General features: G+C 45.3%; 1 protein-coding gene across 1 annotated transcript; it reads left to right on the top strand.

The window, feature by feature from the left end:
- The first annotated feature begins 883 nt into the window (after positions 1-883).
- On the top strand, positions 884-16,426 carry APOD (apolipoprotein D). Its single transcript, XM_003807638.7, has 5 exons — positions 884-1,246; positions 5,687-5,837; positions 11,203-11,324; positions 13,801-13,889; positions 16,009-16,426. Exons 2-5 carry the CDS (start codon positions 5,715-5,717, stop codon positions 16,242-16,244), a joined length of 570 nt encoding a protein of 189 aa, XP_003807686.1. The 5' UTR covers positions 884-1,246; positions 5,687-5,714; the 3' UTR covers positions 16,245-16,426.
- The last annotated feature ends 7,638 nt before the right edge of the window (positions 16,427-24,064 follow it).

Genomic DNA, 24,064 nt, shown 5'->3' with positions numbered 1-24,064 from the left:
GAGCTACACAGAGCTCTTGGGGGAGGGCGGCACAGGAGGTCAGCGAGAGGCAGGCCCTGGGTGGTAGTAGGAATTTCTTATGTTTCTGAAAAGGCGAAGAACATCTTAAAGAAAGCGCTCACAACGTTTGGGATGTTAAGGATCTGTGTTGTTGTTTTCATGTTTATAGACTCAGTGCTGTAAATGTATCTCTGTTGCTTACATATTTTAGAATGAATTTCATTTAGGAGTCTAAGTCTACTACGAAGGCACTGCCTTATCTAAATGTCTCTAAACATACCTCCTGCCTATCACAAAGACATAGAATCTCACTTACAAGAGTCAAAGTTCTTCATTCCACCAGGAGGGATAAGGATGGACCAAAAGCACCCCTGGGTTTAAGTCCACACTCCCCACCACCCCGGCCCCCATCCCCAAGCAGTGACAGATTGTCTTGAACATGTGGCTGCAAGGGTCATAAAAGGGACAAAGAACAGAGCGACAGAAGATGTCTTCTGCGTTCTCAACTTTTAGCCCCAGTTGTTAGAGAACTGGTATCTCCCCTACACGTCTGGCTCTGGTGGAGAAAGAATGACAGCCCCTACTTACAACGAGGAAACTGCGGCTCAGAGAAGTTAGGGGGCTGCCCAGGATCCTGGAGAAAGCCAGCTTTGACTCATAACCCTTGCTCCATTACCTGACTCCCATTAGTGGCGTCAGGAACTCCATGTTCCACTTCAGGAAATGAGCTTGTTGATTTTTCATTTACACAAAAATGAAAAATAAATACCGGATGTTTGAAAACATGTTGCAACACGTCCTGCTGGAACTTAAAAGTGCATTCTGACCAAAAAAATTAAATTAGAAAATCCACATAGCAAAAAAAAAAAAAATGTTTTGGATGAAAATATACTTTGTCTTTCTCTCACACATACTCTCTCTCTCTCTCTTGCACACATACCCACACACACACACACACACACACGCGCGCGAAAACAATATCTCATTTCTTCTTCAGGGAGCAGCTGTGAAGGAAATCGGGGGAGGAGGATGGACACAACATCCCATCTTTGTGTTTCGATACAGACTAAGCTTTTAGGCCAACCCTCCTGACTGGATGGGGGCGGCGGGCGTGGCATGCATGAAAAGTAAACATCAGAGACCTGAAGAAGCTTATAAAATAGCTTGGGAGAGGCCAGTCACCAAGACAGGCATCTCAAATCGGCTGATTCTGCATCTGGAAACTGCCTTCATCTTGAAAGAAAAGGTATGTACTGTAGTTTTAAGCTTTTCATTTATGATAATAATGTCTAAAATAGAAACGGTCTAGACTCTCCATTGCCCCATTTCAGCTACATATAATTACCACTGATTGAGAGCTTGCGCCGGTAGCTTTAGACTTGTTCTCATTTTTCCTCAAACAAATGTACAAGGTAGGTATCATCCGAGCCATTTTTCCAGTGATAAAGCTGAGGTTCAGATACACTAGCAACATGCCTAAGATAAAACCAAACCCAGTGTGAACTCATCCCAGCGTCTTTTGCTTACCCCTCCAGACTGGACAACGAGGTGTTTCCATGCACAAACACCGTCCTAGGTGAATTCTCAGCAAGCTGTCCAACGGTGCATCACAGTAAAATAATCTGGAAACTGGAATTAATGGTGTGAATAGAAAATGCATTTGACAATATGGCATAAAATATTGTGTTTGGGAGATACGTGTCTTGTTATATTTAATGGCTAAATGAGTCTTTGAGACCTAATGACTTATTGGAACCTATTTTATTTTATGAGGTGAAATTTCAAAATCTAGTCCTTCACGTTCTGCAGATCTTTGAGGTCAGGGGCTGTGTCCCCAGGCACTAAGAGCGCGGGCTTGTGGGAGACCTAGGCTTACATTCTAGCCTGTCCCCAGGCCTAGGCTTACACTGTGGCTTCGTAGTTTACCAGGAAGTAACCCGGGCAAATTCACCTCGTTGGTACGAAGAGAGTGTCAGCAGAGGTCGCCTCCAGAGGAGGTGCTGTGGAGACTGAGCACATAGCACCCTTAAAATCCTGGGACCAGGGCTTCTCCACGGGTAAGCTAATGCAAGTGGAGCAGTGATTTCCAGCTAGTGCCAGGCCCAAGGTGGATGCACTGTCACCTTAGTAGGATTGCTTTTTAATTACCTCATATTCTGTTAAAAATCATATTTCTTTTTTTTTTTTTGAGACGGAGTCTCACTCTGTCACCCAGGCTGGAGTGCAGTGGCACGATCTCGGCTCACTACAGCCTCCGCCTCCCAGGTTCAAGCCATTCTTGTGCCTCAGCCTCCCAAGTAGCTGGGATTACAGGACTGCACCACCATGCCCAGCTAATTTTTGTATTTTTTGTTTGTTTGTTTTTGTTTTGTTTTTTTGAGATGGAGTTTTTGCTCTGTTGCCCAAGCTAGAGTGCAATGGTGTGATCTTGGCTTACTGCAACCTCTGCCTCCCATGTTCAAGCAATTATCCTGCATCAGCCTCCCGAGTAGCTGTGATTACAGGTACTTGCCACCACACCTGGCTAATTTTTTGTATTTTTAGTAGAGACGGGGTTTCGCCATGTTGGCCAGGCTGGTCTCAAACTCCTAACCTCAAGTGATCTGCCCGCCTTGGCCTCCCAAAGTGTTGGGATTACAGGCGTTAGCCATCATGTCCGGCCAAAAATAATATTTAAATTATACTTATTTTGTAAAGTATTTAAACTCCTCATTAGAACAATCTTCCTATTGATATCAGAAGAAGATGCAAAAATATATGTCGTATATAATCCATATGTTACCCAAAGTCTTAAGTACACATTAATAACATGCTCAATAAGTAATGAGTAAATTAGAATGAAAGGACATTGAAAACTATAATGGATGCTGTCCGCCCTTTCTCTCACAAGGAGTTTTGTTGTTGTTGTTGTTTGTTTGTTTGTTTGTTTGTTTTGAGACGGAGTTTTGCTCTTGTTGCCCAGGCTGGAGTGCAATGATGCAATCTCGGCTCACCACAACCTCCACCTCCCAGGTTCAAGCAATTCTCCTGCCTCAGTCTCCCGATTACAGGCATGCATGTAATTACAGGCAGCATGGGATTACAGGCATGCGCCACCATGCCCAGCTAATTTTTTTATTTTTAGTAGAGACAGGGTTTCTCCATGTTGGTCAGGCTGGTCTTGAACTCCCAACCTCAGGTGCTCCACCTGCCTCGGCCTCCCATGGGATTACAGGCTTGAGCCACCGCACCTGGCATCACAAGGAGTTTTAACCACAGGAATAAAACTAATGTAACCAAGAGGCATCTTTGGAAGAGGGTCAGTCGAAGGGGTTGTTCTGAAATCCTCCTACTGAGGTAAAGAATCTGTTTCAGCTCACAAGAGAGCATTTTGTCAGAGTAAGATGTAGAACTGACTTTTGTTGCAAGTGTCATGTGGTGGTGAGACTCATCAGGTCACAGAGGTGGGGGGTTATTGAAAGGCCCTATGGCGGTGCACAGAAGAAGCAGATTCAGGGTGCTGCAGACAGGAGAGGGGGAGATGGAGCCCGAGTCCCAGCTCTCTGCCCCTTCCAGGCCCCAGCTTCCCCATCTGCACACCTTGGAAGTAGAGCTAGAGAGATGACCTCTAAGGTCCTATCCAGTGTGGGGACCTTGTGGAATGTGCATAGTGTGTGGCCAGTCTTTGAGGTTTGATCCTCTGGGCCAGGCTTTCAGCTTGGGCCTACTAAGTAGAATTCAAGATCTCTTTAAAATGGATGCAAATTTGTGTGGGTTTAGGCTGCATTTCTATAAATTCATCATCCCCCAAAAGGTTAAAAGACAGGTTTTGTTTACACAGTGGTGGAGCTGATGAGAAACGGAACCTCAGAGACCAGGGAAAGTGGCCCTGTCGCAGACTTGCTCAAAGGGGCCTCAGCAACCATCGCCCCCTGCAGCAACCCCAGCTGGCAAGCTGCCACTCCTTACATAACTGTTCTTTGGAAAACCAGGCAACCAAACCTCCAGGGGAAAAAAAGCTATTGATTATTAAAGGGTATTTAGAGGTTTAGACACTCACAATAAAGCAGTTATAATTATTCCTGTAATGACACATCCTTTGAAATGCTCAGATCTGAGAACATTTTGCTTGCATTGCATCAGTCATCATCATTACAGGGAGAAATGCAGAGAGCTGGAAATAGCTCGTGTGCAAGCTACAGGCAAGGAGTCACAAGGAAAGGAGCAAATTGACAGTGAGTCAGTGAAGGAAACGGGGGAGCTTCCAATGCCCAGAACCTGCACACAGTCCTGCAGCCTCTGTCTCCCTGCCTTGCTGCCCCGCTTCAAAGCCAGCTTCTGCTGCCAAAGGACTCTTGGGGTTGAAATGCTTGTTGCACAGTTACACATCAGCTGACAGTCCTTCTCTGATTTAATGAACTTAATCTATGAAAAATACCCTCAACAGGCCGGGTGCGGTGGCTCAGGCCTGTAATCCCAGCACTTTGGGAGGCCAAGGCGGGTGGATCCCGTGAGGTCAGGAGTTTGAGACCAGCATGGCCAACACAGTGAAACCCTGTCTCTACTAAAAATACAAAAATTAGCCGGGAGTTGTGGTGGACACCTGTAATCCCAGCTACTCAGGAGGCTGAGGCAGGGGAATCACTTGAACCCGGGAGACAGAGGTTGCAGTGAGCCGAGATTGTGCCACTGCACTCCAGCCTGGGTGACAGAGTGAGACTCCACCTCAAAACAAAACAAAACAAAACAAAACAAAAACCCTCAACAGAATGTCAAAAAAAAAAAAAAAAAAAAAAAAAGAAAGAAAGAAAGAAGAAAAGAAAAGAAAGAAGAAACCTGGGAAATACATCATCTTTCTGCTTTTGATAATAACAATAACTAGCATTTATTGAGCATTTACTCTGTATCAGACACTCCTCTAAGTTCTCTCTGTATATTATCTCATTTAATTCTCACAAAAATTCATGAGCTAGGAATGATAATTATTCCCATTTACTAGACAAAGAAGCTAAGGCATAAATTGGACACAGTTATGCTTAGTATGGGGCAGAGTCACAGTTTGAACCTGGCTGGGGTGACCCTGGAGCCCCCAGCAGGCCGCTCCCTGTTAAGGTTTCCAAGCGCACTCTTGGGCTGGTAGAACAGCCAGCAAGACGAGGGCAGGGGGAGGGATGGTGTCAGAGAGGCATCTCCCTGAAGAATCTCAGAGGACACTAAGTGTTGGGCAACATTTGGTTTGGTTTTGTGTCTTTCGTGGTTCACTTGGAGGCTTTAATCCCCCACTTTACATAGCCCCCTCGACGTCCCCCACTTTACATAGCCCCCTCCACGCTGTTTCTGTTCATTTGACAAGTATCTACTGAGCCGACACTTTGAGGTCCGTGGGTGATTCTGAGGAGAACTAGACACAGTGCCCATCCTGGGAGATGCATAATTAGGTGGGACAGGGGTGCAAAATCAATCCAACAAACCAGAATACCAGGCAGAGAGCGCCCTCGTGGAGGTGCAGAGGCTCTGAGGAAGGCCTCACAGCAACACGGACAGGCAGGTGTTCCCCTGCAGGATGAGGGTTCACATGGGCTGGGGAGAGAAGAGGAGGGACCGCCCACAGAGGGGCCCATGGGCACAGCACTCTTACTTCATGATTGTGTGGCCTTAGAAGGCTCAGAATGACAAGCCCAGCTTCTTTGCGTTCCCCCAACTCCAGGTCCCTTCTCCAGCCACCCAGCCCCAAGATGGTGATGCTGCTGCTGCTGCTTTCCGCACTGGCTGGCCTCTTCGGTGCGGCGGAGGGACAAGCATTTCATCTTGGGAAGTGCCCCAAGCCTCCGGTGCAGGAGAATTTTGACGTGAATAAGGTAAAAGGCGAACCTCCCGTTTGTTTTGCTGCCTCCGCTGTGAATAAGCGTTCTACAAGGTTCGATGTAATTATGCTGCTTTAATTTCCACTGCACACCTTGGGACAAGTATTTATCTTATTTGGGGTTTCCCCAAAGCAGACATCTGCTGAGACAAAGACTGCAGGCAGAGAGGTTTGGGATGATCCCGGGACGCACGAGAGCAGGTGGGAAGGTGAGTCGGAGACAGCACAGAAGCAATAAAGGGCGCGTTCCTGAGCTGTCGCCCTGGGCCATCAGGGTCAGTCACACTGGGCACCCTCTGAGGACAGGTGGAGCATGCCCCTCCGGTTGTCCCACAGCTGCTGCCAGCAGGTCATGGCAGCATCCGTGGCTCTAGCCGAGCCCCCTGGCAGAGGAGAGACACAGGGTCTCTGGTGGGAGGCTGGCAGTGTCTGGGAATTGCCTACCGTGGCTGCGGTGAACTCAGAGGTGGGCTGAGGGGATAGAGGACCAGGGAACCATAATAGCTGCTACAGAGCTATTATCCTTGTTCTACAGATGCAGCATCGGAATCTCCCTCCCCAGCTCACGCAGCTGGTAAATGCAAGTAGGATTCAAAACCAGGCTTCTCAGCAGTGCAGGGCACCCAAAGGTCACTCAAACAGGGCTCAGGAAAGCCCAAAATTCCCCAGGGGGCTTTCTTGGTACCTGCGCCAAAATGTCATCAATACAACGAGCTCCTCCATAGATGGTCTTTCTTCCTGGGGTTTAGGGGGAGGGGAAGGAAGAGGGCGGCAGAAAGAGGCAGCTATTGGAGGACAGGACTCACAGGCTCCCACTGTTGCTACTCAAGCCTGGAATCTCACCCTTAAGACTTCCTCTCCTTAGGAGAAGGTTTGGATCTCTTTTAAGAATGGCAACAGTAACATCGAAGTTGTTATCATACACTCGCGCCTCAAGGTGAATGAGTGTTGGGACCTCTGGGGACGCTGGGTGGGAGAAGGAGCACCATCCGTGGGATCAGGAGATACAGGTGTGGTAGGAAGAGGCCATAGAGTACACTAACGTCTACACTGACTTGCTCCACTTACAGGCTGATCCCTTTATTCAGGTAACTCTGATAGACCACAGAGAGGCTTTAAAGAAAAGATCCAAGGAATCTGAGTTATATTTTCGCTTTTGGATACAAATCCCAAAGCACTTTGGAAATGATAACTGATCTGTATTTATAGAAGTCCTTTGAGAATTAAAGCAGGATTTAAAAAATAGCAGCTTTATTGAGATATAATCTGTATACCAAGTAATTCACTTGTTTAAAGTAGCTTTTCACTTTCCATTGTTGTTAGTATCATCACAGAGTTACGCAACCATCACCACCACCATCGATTTAGAACATTTCACTGTTCTGAAAAGGAACCTCATACCCATTCACAGAGTCTCCATCTCCCCTCCAACCCTTCCAGCCCCAGGCAACCACTAATCTACCTTCTGTCTCCAAATTTGCCTATTCTGCATATTTGATAAAAATGAAATCATACTATATGTGGTCTTTTGTGACTGGTTTACTGAACGTTTTCAAGGTTCATCCACGTTGTAGCATGTATCAATACTATATCCCCTTTTATTGCCAAATAATATTCTTGTAGGAAATCCTTATAGGAAATCAATTGACTCTATATGTGAGCGTTTATTTTTGCACTCTCAGTTCTATTGATCTATATGTCTATACTTATGCTAGTACCACACAGTCTTGATTACTATAGCTTTGTAGTAATCAAAGCCTTTAGGTAAGCTTTGAAATAAGAACACATGTGTCCTCCAACTTTGTTCTTCCGGTTATTCCATGTCCCTTACATTTTTATATGAATTTTAGGATCAGCGTGTCAATTTCTGCAAGTAATCCAATTGGAATTTGATACAGATTGCATTAAATCTGAAGATCAATTTGGGGAGTACTGCCATCTTAACAATATTAAGTCTTCTAACTTGTCAACATAGTGTATCTTTCCATTGAATTAGGTCATCTTTAATTTCTTTCAACAATACTTTGTAGTTTTCAGAGTATAAGTTTTATGTTTCTTTGGTTAAATTTATTCCCAAATATTTTATTCTTTTGATATTATTGTAAATGGAATTTTCTTCTTTTTCTTTTCTTTTCTTTTTTTTTTTTTTTGAGACGGAGTCTCACTTTGTCACCCAGGGTGGAGTGCAGCATCACCATCTTGGCTCACTGCAACCTCCGCCTCCCGGGTTCAAGCAATTCTGCCTCAGCCTCCCAAGTAGCTGGGACTACAGGTACACGCCACCACACTCAGCAAAGTTTTTTTGTATTTTAGTAAAGACGGGGTTTCACCATGTTGCCCAGGCTGGTCTCGAACTCCTGAGCTCAGGCAATCCATCTGCCTCGGCCTCCCATAGTGCTAGGATTACAGGTGTGAGCAAGCCACCGTGCCCGGCCTTTTAAATGGAATTTTCTTAATTTCATCTGCAAATTGTTCATTGCAAGTAGAGAAATATGTTTATATATGTATATATTTTTGTGTGTGTGTGACAGAGTCTTGCTCTGTCACCCAGGCTGGAGTGTAGTGGCACCATCTCAGCTCACTGCAACCTCTGCCTCCCAGGTTCAAGAGATTATCCTGCCTCAGCCTCCCGAGTAGCTGGTATTACAGTTGCGTGCCACCATGCCTGGCTAATTTTTAAATTTTTTATAGAGATGGGGCCTCGCCATGTTGGCTATGCTGGTCTTGAACTCCTGACCTCAAGTGATCCACCCGCCTCGGCCTCCCAAAGTCCTGGGATTACAGGCATGAGCCACTGCGTCTGGCTGAGAAATATATTTGATTTTTGAATATTAATCTTGTATCTTGTAACCTTGCTAAACTCATTAGATCCAATAGTTTTTGGTTTTGTCTCTGTTTTAGATTTCTTAGGATATTTTATATGTCATCTGCAAACAGAGTTTTACCTCTTCTTTTCTAGGATTATTTTTCAATACTGACCAGAGATCTGAAAAGATTAAGAAGCCTTTGCAAAAATAATATGAGATCATAAGGAAGCTCTGAGTTTCCTCTTTTCTGAAAAATCATGCTTCCTTGGTCTTTACTGTGGGGCACTAAACTCACTTTAACAGAAATAGAACAGATTTGAATGCACCATAGAAAATGGAGCTTCTTCCGAGAATGTCTATGAAACCAGTTAACCTCTAACCTTATTCTTTGGTACTTTAAATGAATGTTAAGTTCAGTGGCTTTAATTGAAAGTTGTGCTTTAATAAGTGAGTAGAACTTTATGGTCATGAATGTGGCATATATTTGAGCGGAAAGCCGTGGCTGAAGCAATACTCACCTGTGTGCAGCATCCTCTCTTTTCAAGTTCTGACTCTGAAGGTGAGCGCATCTCTTTTTGTTTTTAAATTTCTAAAATAGGCCAGGCGCGGTGGCTCACGCCTGTAATCCCAGCACTTTGGGAGGCCGAGGCGGGGGGATCACTAGGTCAGGAGATTGAGACCATCCTGGCCAACATGGTGAAACCCCTTCTCCAGTAAAAATACAAAAATTAGCCGGGCATGGTGGCACGTGCCTGTAATCCCAGCTACTCGGGAGGCTGAAGCAGGAGAATCACTTGCACCCGGGAGGCAGAGGTTGCAGTGAGCCCAGATTGCACTACTGCGCTCCACTCTGGTGACATAGTGAGACTCCATCTCAAAAAAAAAAAAAAATTCTCATTAGTATTTTAACTAGATAAATATATTTACATTGTTCAAAATCCTAAAGGTGTAAAAGAATACACCACATAAAGTTTCCCTCCCACCTCTGTACCTCAGTTTCCCTCCCCAGTAGCAACTAGTAAAAACCATGTATTATGTAATTTTACAGATAATATATACATATACAAGCAAATACATAATAACTGTGGTAAGCAGAAGAGTGGCTTCCAAAGGTGTCCACGCCCTAACCTTGTGAATGTTACTTTGCATGGGGAAAGGGCTTTTGCAAATGTGATCGAAGTTATGAGCCTTGAGATGGCCAGATTAGCCTTGATTATCCAGGGGAACTCAATCTAATCACATAAATCCTTAAAAGCAGAGAATCTTTCCCAGCTGTGATCAGAGAGAGAGGTTTGATGATGGCATAAGAGTCAGAGAGATGCAACGTGAGAAGGATCTGACTTCCTTTTGCTGGCTTTGAAAATAGAGGAAGCCCCAAGCCAAGGAATGTAGGCGGCCTGTAGAACTTGGAAAAGGCAAGGAAACTGATCCTCCCCTAGAGCTCCCAGAGGGAAACACAGCCAACACTTTGAGTTCAGCCCAGTGAGACCTGTCAGACTTCTGACTTACACAACTGCAAGATAATAAATCTGTGCTGTTTGAAGCTTGTGCTAATTTATTATAGCAGCAACAGAAAACCAACGTAATAAACACTTTCTCCATTTTTACACAAAAGGTACCTTAATAGATACACTACTTTGTACCTGACTCTTTTGTCATTAAATATTAGAAATCACTGCATACCACTCTTTTGAAAGAGGAAGTAAAATTCCATTGTCTGGATATGCCATCGTTTACTCACCCAGCCCCCTGCTAATGCTCACATAGGCTGTTTCCTATCTTGTATTATTACAAACGGTACTGTAATGAATAACTTTACACATACATCATTTCTTATATCAGGAGATGCATTCCCAGAAGTGAAATTGCTGGCCCAAAGAGTATAATATGTATTTTTAGCTTTGCTAGATATTGCCAAACTGCCCTCTGCAGAGGTTGTAAACTGGTATGGTCTCCCTGCAACGCGTGCCAGGCAGCCTAGGAGGGCCTGGTTCCCTCGACCTTCCCCACACAGTGGCAGCTTCCTTTAAAGCTAACTGTATACACCTGAAGTCTGGACTGAGCACAGGCCCCTAGAGAAAGCATGATACAGACCTTTCAAATCCCCACCACCTCTCCAAAGCCTTGGTGACTAAATCCCTCCTCAGGGTCAGATGAGGAAAGTTCCGTGCGCTCTGGAGTCCTAGCTCCCCACAGCGAACACATCTGACTTTGCACAAGATTCAAAGATGACTTGTAGAATTGTGCACTGTTTCAGATGAAAGGTATTTCCCGTCATCCCCTTTTTTTACAGAGGCTAGAATGTCACAGTGATTTTGGCTGAAGTGGGCCCTGAGAAGAGCCCTTTACTCAGCATTCACCCCCTGCCCGCACATCCCATCCTAGTCACGGATTCTCATTGCAATCAATCTCTTGCCCAGTTGCCACTGGGAACAATGAGGCCCATTTTGTCTGGCTTCCCCAGGACAGGGCTCTGCGTCTGCACGACAATGGGGAAGAAGTTGCAGGTCCCCAGAGAACCACAGGGTTTTGCTCTGCTTGTTGTCTCTGCAGTATCTCGGAAGATGGTACGAAATTGAGAAGATCCCAACAACCTTTGAGAATGGACGCTGCATCCAGGCCAACTACTCACTAATGGAAAACGGAAAGATCAAAGTGTTAAACCAGGAGTTGAGGTGAGTGGCTGTGGGCGTCCGGGGCCAGGCCTGCGGAGTGCTGACCCAGAGTGACTGGGTGTCCGGCAGCCTGGGTCAGGGAGGATGGGAACTGCCTGCTCCTAGCAGGAATTGAGAGGAAAGCGTTTGGCAGGCAAGGATGGCAAGGACTAGGATCCACGTATGCATTTCCATGACCACCTGCGGGACACAAACTGACAGGGTTCCTGCACTCACTGCAAAATAGATACTCTGGTAGCAAAGAACATCAAGACCATCTCTTCTGACCTCCAGTCTGGGAGAGAAGCCGCTTCGACACCATCTGCTGACAGAAGCATCCAGCTTTGTTCAAACACTTCCAGGAACTGGGAGCTCATCGCCTTCCAGGACAGTTCATCCCATCTCTGGGCAGCTTAATCTATCAGAAAGCTCCTTTTCTTATTAAGCAAGAATCACATACACAACATTCACACTCTAGGTTATGTAAACAGGATATCCTTTAGAAGTGTACATTTCTATTACTGAGGGCTTCTAACACAATAATTAATCCAAAAAGCTACGCTTTGGAAAGCAAATATAAACTTAAAAAGAGCCCCAGGAAGAGCTCCTTCCTACCCACCTTCCACTCTTGAAAATACAAATGCAGTTTTTCCATGAACATGTTGTGACTTCATGGTCAGAGACTGGTGTCCTGAAAACCGTTCTAGAGCAAAATGCAATTGACGGTGAAAAGGGCAGAGTCTGCTGGGAGGAGACTGGTTTGTTGCTAAGGTAACGTATGCAGATAGAAACAGACCATCTTCCCCAGCTGTCTGAGATCCAGATGAGAGAGGAGGGCACGGTCTCCAGGTTTACATGGTGATAAACAGAGAAAGTACTTGGGAACATCAGAGCACAGTTCCCAGAATCCCTGGCTTGTTGCTCATTGTCCTGTTTCCAGGACATCCGTCACCACTAACCATAGCATTAACCTACTGACTTTCTTTTTTTTTTTTTAATTGTATTTTAGTAGAGACGGCGTTTCACCGTGTTAGCCAGGCTGGTCTTGATCTCCTGACCTTGTGATCCGCCCCCCCTTGGCCTCCCAAAGTGCTGGGATTACAGGCGTGAGCCACCACGCCCGGCCAACCTACTGACTTTCTAACACATACGACTGCTCTAATTTCAGTTGGCCTCCCTGCTCTGCCTTGAGGATTGATAAACAGACATCCTCTCCTCTGTTGGCTTCCTAGGAAGAGCACCCTGATGCCTTAGCACCCTCCCTTTGGTGCCTCCATCTCCACACCTTTCCCCTTCTCCCAAGTTCATGGGTCCATTGGGAATCATCTAGAAAGCAGGCTCATTCGAAGAGGTGAAAGTATTGCATCCAATCTAAGCCCCCAGCTTTTAAGACACACCACTGCGTTATATGCCACTAAGAAAGGAATGACACTGCTAAGTGTCAGGTGGCATCAATTGTGAGATATGCATTTCTTCACATTTAATGTCTCTGAAATCTGGGCATACCTGAGAATCACTGAGATAAAGTAAATGTTTCTTCACTGCCTCCTTTTACTTGGCCTACATTGAAATCCCCCACACTCACTCAGAGGCTTGCTGAACTGGAGGGAGTCTCCGGACTCAGGCCCCTTGATGGGACAGGCGATGTCACATGATATCACTGAGGCCCAAAGAAGGGGAACGCTTTTATGTCTCCTTGTTTTGAATTATTTTCAGTGATCAAGTCCATCCTCATCTGTTCCTTTGGCCCTTCTCGTTTTAAAAAGAAGTGAATCTGCCAGGCACGGCGGCTCACGCCTGTAATCCCAGCACTTTGGGAGGCTGAGGCAGGTAGATTGCCTGAGGTCAGGAGTTTGAGACCAGCCTGGCTAACATGGTGAAACCCCGTCTCTACTAAAGATACAAAAAATTAGCCAGGCGTGGTGGTGCATGCCTATAATCTCAGCTCCTGGGGAGGCTGAGGGAGGAGAATTGCTTGAACCGGGGAGGCAGAGGTTACAGTAAGCCGAGATCGCACCACTGCACTCCAGCCTGGGGGACAGAGCAAGACTCCATCTCCAAAAAAAAAAAAAAAGTGAATCTTCTTTGTGTGTTGGGTTGTTTTGTTTGTTTTTCCATTCTCTTTTCTCCCTTTCTTTGGAGCCTGGGAGCAGGAATTGGTCTTTCAGGCCATAGAAGATAGTCAGAGATAGTGTTGAAGTGCAAGGGCCTAACATACTGTCCCGTCCTGGAGCTTGTCAATTGCGGCTTCTTATCACCCCGCTGCTCTCTTCCCCTGCTTGGCCTCAGAGACAGTCACAAGGGAAAGGCCAGGCCATGGAGCTAGGGTCTAGCCTGCCTTTGAGAGCCTCTCTTACCAGAAATCACGGTGTTGGCTGCCACGGTCCTTAGTGGCACAAATCTCGCCTTTCGTTGCTTATTGGCTTTCAATGAGTTGTTTTTCTTTTCTCTTTTCTTTTTTGTTTTTTGTATTTTTTCTTTTTTTCACTCACTGCAGAGCTGATGGAACTGTGAATCAAATTGAAGGTGAAGCCACCCCAGTTAACCTCACAGAGCCTGCCAAGCTGGAAGTTAAGTTTTCCTGGTGTAAGTATCCACTTTTCCCAGGAGGATTCAGGGACAGGAAATATGCAAACTGAAGGCTAGCGCCCCGGCTTGGAGAATTCCTGAGACACCTGAGTGTCGTCTATAATCACTCAGCACATAATTATCTGTCAAACACTTACTACATGTCACGCACTAGGGTTGCCATGATGAGCCGGACAGAGCTGGCCTTGGTACTTATGGAGCTCACATCCCAGTGTGGATACTGACACGTGACCCCACAATTTACCATAACTAGCTAGCGTTTCAACAGGTGAAACACAAGTAGGTGCACACAGGGTGTGGGCTGCAGAAGACACAACCCAGTCTTGTTTCCCAAAGGAAACTGGGGCCCGAAACATTAGCACATATTAGCAGAACAACCTGCATGGCGCAGAAACTAGGAAGCAAGAGATGACAAGAGTGACGGCAAGTTTGAATCCTGCTTCTGCCACTTTCCAGTCACATTGTTGGGGATCCTGTGAGATACCTAATGACAGGCATTTGCCTCTGGGTTCTGAGCTAACTGAGGAAGGGACACAGGCAATAGAGAAAGCACCAAATATTAGTTTTATTTCCGACGAAGATACACTAGAGAGTTCAACCCAGAACCGTGAGGCTTTCTAACACGAAGAGTGCTTGAAAGCCCCTTTCCCACCTGCAGGGTAGACACTGAAGTCATCAGCTACAAAAGTTACTCCCTGCACTTCCCACTTCTCACCCCTGCCACTCCTCCACCCCACACCAGTCAAGTGCCTAGAGCAGGGCGGAGAGGAAGTTCTAATTTTATAGACCAAGAAGGGAATGCTGGGAGGAGAAAACATTTCTTCTCACACTGTGAATATGGACAACTAACTTCACATGTACAAGCCAGAAATAACTGCCCAGTGTCGTGAAAATAAACCAGATACACACGCTCTGTAAACTGTAAAGGGCTTTAATACACAGTTTCTCTTGTTATTTTTATCAAGAAGGGAGCTGAAGTGCAGACGGGCTGAGTGACGCGGCCATCACTGAACTCATTAGAAGTAGAGTTGGGACCTAAACCTAGGTCTCCAAACTCTCAACTGAGTATTTTTCCCATAGGGATCAGGGACGGGGATTGGAGTGAAAGCTAACTATTACATGCGTAACAAGGATTAGATGTTTGCGTTAGGCCTTGTAGGATTATGGGAGATTATGGAAAAGGATTTCCAAGTGAAGGGAACTGGAACATAGAAGAAGGCCTGAATACAGGCATATCACGAAGTCAGGAGTTCAAGACCAGCCTGGCCGACATGGTGAAACCCTGTCTCTACTAAAGATACAAAAAATTAGCTGGGCATGGTGGCGCGTGCCTGTAATCCCAGCTACTCAGGATGCTGATGCAGGAGAATCGCTTGAACCCAGGAGGTGGAGGTTGCAGTGAGCTGAGATCGCGCCATTGCACTCCAGCCTGGGCGACAAGAGCGAAACTCCATCTCAAAAAAAAAACGAAGAAGAAGAAGGCCTGAATAAAGAGGCCTAGAGCCTGGGAGTGTACATGAAGAGGGGCATGAGGTTAGGAAGGGCCTTGAATGCCACATTAAAAGGCTTGAAGTTTCTTCCATAAACAATAGGAGACTGTCAAAGTTTTCAAATAAGGAGAGACACATGAAGTTTTCTGTATTGTATCTGGGTAAATTTATTCTTCGGAACTGGACCACGAGAGGAAGGCAGAATGTGCCAGCCTGGGTGAGTACAGGTGGGCCATGATGCCGCTGCTGGCAGAGGTGGGAGACAGATTTTTGCAAAATCACTCTGGGCTTAAGAGTTCTCAGTCCACCTGGGAATACACAGAGCAGCTGAAATGTGCAGATGGGTGATGACTATAACGCTGTCTCTCTCTCTCTCTGTCTCTCTCTCTGGGTGAGTGAGGCAGGCAGGCAGGCAGGGCACCAACAGTGCTAGAAAGGGTAAGTCAGAAACACTCAGTCTAGGCTTTCGTCCAAACTTCTTTCCAGGGTCTTTCTGTTTCTGGATTGATAAACAAAATCAGAGGTGGGGGGCTTGGTGGGTGGTTGTCTGGGCCAGCCTTCTTGTGTTGTCCTGAGATTTCTCTTGCCCTCTCCCTCCAATAATGCTGCCTCTCTCTGGTTCTCAGTTATGCCATCGGCACCGTACTGGATCCTGGCCACCGACTATGAGAACTATGCCCTCGTGTATTCCTGTACCTCCATCATCCAACTTTTTCACGTGGATTTTGCTTGGATCTTGGCAAGAAACCCTAATCTCCCTCCAGAAACAGTGGACTCTCTAAAAAATATCCTGACTTCTAATAACATTGATGTCAAGAAAATGACGGTCACAGACCAGGTGAACTGCCCCAAGCTCTCGTAACCAGGTTCTACAGGGAGGCTGCACCCACTCCATGTTACTTCTTCTGCTTCGCTTTCCCCCACCCCACCCACCCCTCATAAAGACAAACCAATCAACCATGACAAAGGAAGTTGACCTGAACACGTAGCCATGCCCTACCCTGTTACCTTGCTAGCTGCAAAATAAACTGGTTGCTGACCTGCTGTGCTCGCAGTAGACTCCAAGTTGGATTAATTATTGTGGGTTTTTCATTATAAGCTTATGCTTAGAAATCCTTAAACAGGCTGGTCGTGGTGCCTCATGCCTGTAATCCCAGCACTTTGGGAGGCTGAGGCAGGAGGATCACCTGAGGCCGGGAGTTCAAGACCAGTCTGGGCAACATAGCAAGACCTCATCTCTACAAAAATGTTTTTAAAATTAGCTGGGTATGGTGGTGTACACCCGTGCTAGCTACTCAGGAGGTGGTGGCAGGAGGATGACTTGAGCCCAAGAATTCGAGGGTACAGTGAGCTATGATGGCACCACCGCACTCCAGCCTGGGCAACAGAGCGAGACCCTGCCTCTAAAAAGAAAAAAAGAAAAAAAAATCCTTAAGCAGTTATGTTGAAAAAAACCAAGCACTGAATTGTTCTCGTTTAAAGGTAACAATCCTGTTTCTGGAGTGGGGGAAGCTGATGGCAAAGGCATATTCTGGGTGACCTGAATCCAGATGCCCCCGTTCTGGAGTAGATGCTCCTTTCAGGGTGAATTACTTGGGCGTTCGGAGTCCCTGTGGGGCAGTTTCTTTGAAGTGTTTACTTTCTCCTCGGGTCTTCAGAGCCAGGCTGAAGAATGAGCCCATCTAGGGGTTTATGTAAGGAAGAGGAGAATCTATGAGGAAGAACATAGGGAGTTTCTTTTAAGGAAAAAAATACATATATATATGTTGTCTTTCATTCAACTGATATTTACGGAAGCCCAATCGCATTCCAGGCATTGAAAAATACAGAATCCCTGTCCTCCCACAGAAGCTCACAGTCTAGTGAGGGAGAAACAAATAAAGATGCAGTTATAATCCAAGGTGAAGAATGCAAAGGCAGAGGCACACAGAGGGTGCCAGGGAGCTCCAGGAAAGTCCCAACCCCTGCCAGACACAGGTGGGCAGTAGGGTTGTGCAGCTACACCTATGAGCACTCCAATTTCCCAGGACCAACAGGTCTCAAGAACGTCTTTGTGGCCGGGCGCGGTGGCTCATGCCTGTAATACCAGCACTTTGGGAGGCCAAGGCGGGTGGATCACCTGAGGTCAGGAGTTCAAGACCAGCCTGCCCAACATGGTGAAACCCTGTCTCAACTAAAAATACAAAACTTAGCCAGGTGTGGTGGCGGGCGCCTTTAGTCCCAGCTACTCAGAAGGCCGAGGCAGGAGAATCGCTTGAACCCGGGAGGCGGAGGTTGCAGTGAGCCGAGATTGCGCCACTGCACTCCAGCATGGATGACAGAGCGAGACTCCATTTCAAAAACAAAAAAAACCTCCTTGAGTTTGTTTTTTAACATTGTGACTTGTAAAACCAGAAAGACCTCAGAATGATCGCCCTGTAATTTAACTTAGCTCACATAACTGACAATTTACTAATGTTTTGGGAAATGAATAGAAAATTCAGCCATTTCATTAGATTTTTGCTTTCTTAGCATGAATATGAAATGTTCATTTTCTGGAGCACTCGAGTCTCTTTGATGCTTTAATGATTACAAAAATCCCAAGGATTTTAATATATACAATTTTCATTTAACTAAATAAATACGACCTCAGAATATAGCTTCCAATTCTAAATCCCAAAAGGCTGAAAGCCGTTAGCAAAAAGGCAGTGAGGAGGAGGTGGGCATGGAGGGAGGAGGGCATCTCCTGGGCTCTGCCTGCGGCCACACCCTACATTCTGACACCCTGGCCCCACCGCCCCCCGCCAGAGGGCATTTGGCTCCTCTGCTGAAAGACAGTTATTCCTGAGTGTTGCGCTGGGGAGCTGGCTTTTATCTCAGGCTACAAAATAAGTTGTGATTTCGTTCCTCTTCATAGCTGTCTAGTAACATCTGAAACAATGAATGTCACTATATTTTGCAACATTTTTCATGTCTTGACCAACACATAGGTTCATTTTTTTTTTTATGTGAATGAATTACTGAATAGGTAGATAGACAAATGGACTGGAGTTTTTGGTAAGGAAGGAAAAGGAACTTATGAGGCAGGTGTCAGGGGTAACCGAACCTGAGAAAAATTTGGGGGAATCACAGGGCAGTATGTGAGTACCAAATGTCTGGAGGAAACATGGGGACTAACAACAAAAAAATCCAGAGGGGAGAGAAAGAGAAAGGAAGTAGGACATAAACCACAAAACAGAGGCAAAGTGTATCATAAATCTCACGCACCCATCATCAGCTCCAGCAGTATATATAAAATATAAAATCATCTTAAATTCCAGAGTGATTACATTCTCTGAGCACCTCCAGAACAGAAAACATAACCTTGCAATTTTTTGTTGTTGTTTAAAAAGTGTATTTGCTAGAGATTTCATCAATCTTGCTTCAGCTTTCAGCACCCCCTAACTTTTTTCCTAAAGTGCTTTGAAGCAGATCCCACGTATCACATCCTATTATTTTGCCCATAGCGACTTCAGTAGAAATCTCTAGCAAATACAGACACTTTTTAGACAACAAGAAAAAATTGCAAGGTGATGTTTTCTGTTCTGGAGGTGCTCAGAGAATGTAATCTATGGAATTTAAAGATTATTTTCTATAATCTGGAAGATGAAAAGGAAGCAGTATGCCCAAAAATGTTCATAGTTTTATTGTAGCCGTCCCCAAGCTGAAAGGGGCGATAAACTAAAGCTAACAGCAGAGGAAGGGTCATAAATCATGAAACAGCCACTTGATGTGATGTCATGTGTTCATGAACATTTGTAGTTGTAAGAACTACGAAGCCACACTCACTGCCGGGGGAGGTAGGGGGGTCCCAGCACACGGCCTCACTGCCCTGCAGAGCTAGAATCTAAAGCATGTGACTCTACCTCCCCAGCCACACCTGATTGGACCAATATGTGTCCACCTGAGCTAGCAACAGCCAATCCACAGGCTGAACAGAAACCTCTGACTTTTATGGCCTCGCTGGATGGAAATGATAAACTGAGACAATCAAATAAGGGTTTGACTTTAAGCAGTCTGGAAAGAGGATCATTGAAAGCTCTGGTACTGCAAGGTCATGTGGCTTGTAGTGGCCACTACCGGCCATGCACTACTGAAGTGATGTGTGCGGAACAGAAACGCAGGGTAAGCAGAGATCCCCCCGCCCACCCAAGACCCCCGACAGCAGCTTCAGTAGCTGTTGGCTCTCCCTGCCCTAGCACCAATTCCTGGGGAGCTTAGCCAGCTTAGGCGCCTGTCCTTGGTTTCTCTAAGATTAGGCACGTACACACAACTATTTTCTGAGACAATTTAACTTGACTGAGTAAATGTTCCTTGCAACCAGAATAGTCCTCAGACAAAAGCGTTCACAATATAATGTTGAGTGAAAGAATGCTGCATTTTAACTATGCTGTATTTATAGCCTCATGAAATGATGGCATAAAATTAAGAACTAAAAGTGAACAGAGGAAATGAAGGCAATTAATGTGTTAGCGTGGTGGAATTATGGGTAATTTCTCCCCCTCTTATAGTTTTGCGGCTGCTACTTACAGTGGAGGCCCTAAAACTTCAGACCGTAAAACCTCCTTCTAGTTCAGCCTGACCCTCTCGTAAGTCAGGAGTCCAAAGAAATAGGCTTCTTCTTCCAGCAACTACCTCAGACTTTGAGACCTTTCTGGACTATTATCCTGTCCCACCACATCCATGGAACAGCTGAGATGTACTAGTTTGTGAATATAGGATGTGTTGTAGTTTAAAATTTCTCTATTAAAGTGATCTTTATTTACTACCAAAAAGGTTCTCTATACACTTTTCTAGGAGACATTAAGAAAGATATCAAGTAATTTAGAAAGCTTTTATTTTTATTTTTATTTATTTTATTTACTTATTTATTTATTTTTTTGAGACGGAGTTTCACTCTTGTTAAGCCCAGGCTGGAGTGCAGCGGCATGATCTCGGCTCACTGCAACCTCCGCCTCCCGGGTTCAAGCGATTCTCCTGCTTCAGCATCCGGAGTAGCTGGGATTACAGGCGTGCGCTACCACGCCCAGCTAATTTTTGTATTTTTAGTAGAGACGGGGTTTCACCATGTTGGCCAGGCTGATCTTGAACTCCTGACCTCAGGTGACCCACCTGCCTCAGCCTCCCAAAGTGCTGGGATTACAGATGTGAGCCACTGTGCTTGGCTGACAGTTTTTATTTTTGTAGTTGTCTAAACATTGTTTTATTTTATAACAGTTTTCCACCCCAAAAGCAATCATTTTCACCTTAGTAGTGAGAAACTACTACAATTTTTTATATTTGTTAAATATGGTCAACTTTCATGCTACAATCAATGTTTCGAGTAAACACAACATTCAAATAGACTCAAGAGTTCCCTAACACTTCCAGCAGAATAAGGCGATCTGAACTAATCATTGGAAATGCTAAGGAGCAGTGTGGTGGGAGGTACTGAGAGTGGGCCCAGCGCTAGCCCTGACCCCACTCATTAGCCACTCACTCCACCAGATCTCTCTAACAACTCTTCTAGGTCAAACATTTAGTCTTACAGTTTTGTATATGACAAATAAGGTGAGATTTTGCTGACAAAGAGGGAGTCATATCATTTTTAGGGACAATAAGCCACAGACTTATTTATAAGACAAACCCTGTAGATTGTTTTGTGTCTTTCTAAACCTTACCAACGTATATGTTATTTTGCAGTCAAATGTTCTACCCCCAAGCTATGCCCCCACTTAATTATTTTGATGTATATCTGGTTCCTTGGGGATACGTATATTTTACTCATATTCCATATTATAGTCTATAAATGCAAGAAAGTACTGTATTTTATTCCCCGGAGTTTTCCTAGTATGCTAATTATAATTAAAATATTAAAAAGCCAACCTTCAGCATCTTCAGTACACCCAGAGATCCAGGAGGAACAACAGCTCATTGCATTATAAAGTGACTCTCTCAGTGAACAAGGTTGGAAGACTTGAGAAAAGAGCTATCAAAGCTGAGTGTAATACATGTGGTTAAACTCTACCCCAGAGCTCTTGGTCTACGGGTGCTGTAGCCCTAATGCTGCCTCTGGGTATCTGTAGAGGGGAAGGTGCTCAGCTTCTGCTTAGAGACTTTCTGTGACCCCTGATTGACATGCATCCTCCTGGCTGGGTATCTCAGTCCTCGCCACCCAACTTGCCTGCCTCTTCTCCCGTGGCTCCTTCTCAGGCAGCCATTTTTGGTTTTCAACCAAAGCATGTCGCAATTACCCGGGGGGGAAATATATTGGTTCCTTGGGAAGACATCCCAGGATGGGGAGACAGAGGGTAAAAGGTTGCAAAACATTCTCCAGGGTGATTCAAACCTGTTTCCCTGACTTGACTGAGAACCACTGCTTTTTCAAAGAAAACTAACGACCACTTCCCATGCCTCCCCTGTCTGTACCTTTAGTACACATCACTCCTTTTGTTGAAATGTCCTGCTGCCAAAATCCAACCCACATCTGCTCTTTCGCAGAGCAATTTGGCAAAAACTAGTAAAGCTGAGGATGACCTAGTAATTCTCTTCTCTGGTAAATATCCTAGAAACACTTCTGCACATAAGCACAAGAAGATACATATGGAAATGTTCACTGCAGCACTGTTTGAAAGACAGAAAAACCAAAAACAACCTAAATGTTCATTAACAGAAGAACTGATTTAAAAATTGTGGGCTGGGTACAGTGGCTCACGCCTATAATCCCAGCACTTTGAGAGGCCGAGGTGGGCAGTTTACTTGAGGCCAGGAGTTTGAGACCAGCCTGGTCAACATGGTGAAACCCCGTCTCTACTAAAAATACAAAAATTAGCTGGGCATGGTGGCGCACACCTGTAATCCCAGCTACTTGGGAGGCTGAGGCACGAGAATCACTGGAATCTGGGAGGTGGAGTTTGCAGTGAGCCAAGATGGCGCCACTGCACTCCAGCCTGGGTGACAGAGGGAAACTCTGTCTCAAAAAAAAAAAAATTGTAGCATGCACACATATGTGCAGGTATGCATACACACCATGGAATACTATGCTACAGAGAAAATTAGAGCTACATGTATCAACATATATAATCTATAAAATACGTTGGGCAAAAAGCAATATACAGGATACAGTATGAAATATATAAAACGACATTATTTCAGAATACATAAATATGCAATAAAGTAAAATGAAATGCAGGAAATAATAAACACCAAATTCAAGGTCCTGGTTCCCTCCGGAGAGTGGAGAGAGAGGGCTGCAGTTCAGTAGAGGAACACCAGTGGCTTTCATTGCATGGGTAACTGCATTAGTTTCTGTGGCTGCTGTAGCAAATGACCACAAACTCAGTGGTTTAAAGCACCTGAAATGTATTCTCTCATAGTTCTGGAGGCCAGAAGTCCAAAATCAGTATCACTGGGCCGAAATGAAAGTGTGGGCAGGGCTGTGAAGGCTCTAGGGGAGAATCTGTTCCTTACCTCTTCCAACTTTTGGTATTTTGGTGGCTGCTGGCATTCCTTTGTTTGTGGCCACAACACTCCAATCTTCAAATCTGCTTGTCTTCACAGGGCCTGTGTGTGTGTGTGTGTGTGTGTGTGTGTGTGTGTGTGTGTGTGTGTTATGTGTGAAATCTTCTGCCTGTCTCCAAAAGAATACATGTAATTACATTTAGGGCCCACCTGGATAATCCAGGATAATCTCCCTACTTCAAAAGTCTAACTCGGCTGTGTGCAGTGGCTCACACCTGTAATCCCAGAACTTTAGGAGTCTGAGGCAGGTGGATCACTTGAGGTCAGAAGTTTGAGACCAGCCTGGCCAACATGGCGAAACCCCATCTCTACTAAAAATACAAAAATGAGCTGGGTGTGGTGGCGCATGCCTGTAATCCCAGCTACTCAGGAGGCTGAGGCAGGAGAATTGCTTGAACCCAGGAGGTGGAGGTTGCAGTGAGCCACTGCATCACTGCACCACTGCACTCCAGCTTGGGCATCAGAGTGAGACTCTGTCACAAAGGAAAAAAAAAAGCCTTAACTCAATCATATCTGCTATGACATTTTTTCCAAACTGAACATTTCCAGGCTTCAGAGATGAGGACCTGGTAGCTTTGGAAGAGCATTTTTCAGCCTATTACAGTAATATTTTCTTAAACTGAAAGGTAGGTAATAGAGAATATAATGGCTTCCCACTTGGGCCCAGCAGAATGACTCCTGCAAAGAGGGTAGCCAGAAAAAGGGGGGTCATTCTGCCATCAATGAGGCAGTGACCTGAGGATACACCATCAACATTCACAGGTGCATCCATGGAGTGGGCTTCAAGAAGAATGCCCCTCAGGCACTCAAGAGAGATCCAGAAATCTGCCATGATGGAGATGGGGACTCCAGATGTACGCACTAATACTAGGCTCAACAAATGTCTGGGTGAAAGGAAGGGCCGTACCACATCCATGTTTATCGTGCAGAAAACATAATGAGGGTGAAGGTTCAGCAAACAAACTCTATACTTTGGTTTAACTATGTACCTGTGACCACTTTCAAACATCTATAGACAGTCAATGTGGGTGAGAGCCAACCACTGATTGTCAAATAAAGTGATAAAATCATACACACACAAATAGACATACAATCATGGCCCTTTACCTTTTTTTTGAGATGGGTTCTCATTCTATTGCCCAGGCTGGTGTGTAGTGGTGCGAT

Source organism: Pan paniscus, chromosome 2 (assembly GCF_029289425.2).
Source record: "Pan paniscus chromosome 2, NHGRI_mPanPan1-v2.0_pri, whole genome shotgun sequence".
Lineage (NCBI taxonomy): Eukaryota > Metazoa > Chordata > Mammalia > Primates > Hominidae > Pan > Pan paniscus.
This window is presented reverse-complemented; position numbering and strand designations above follow the sequence as displayed.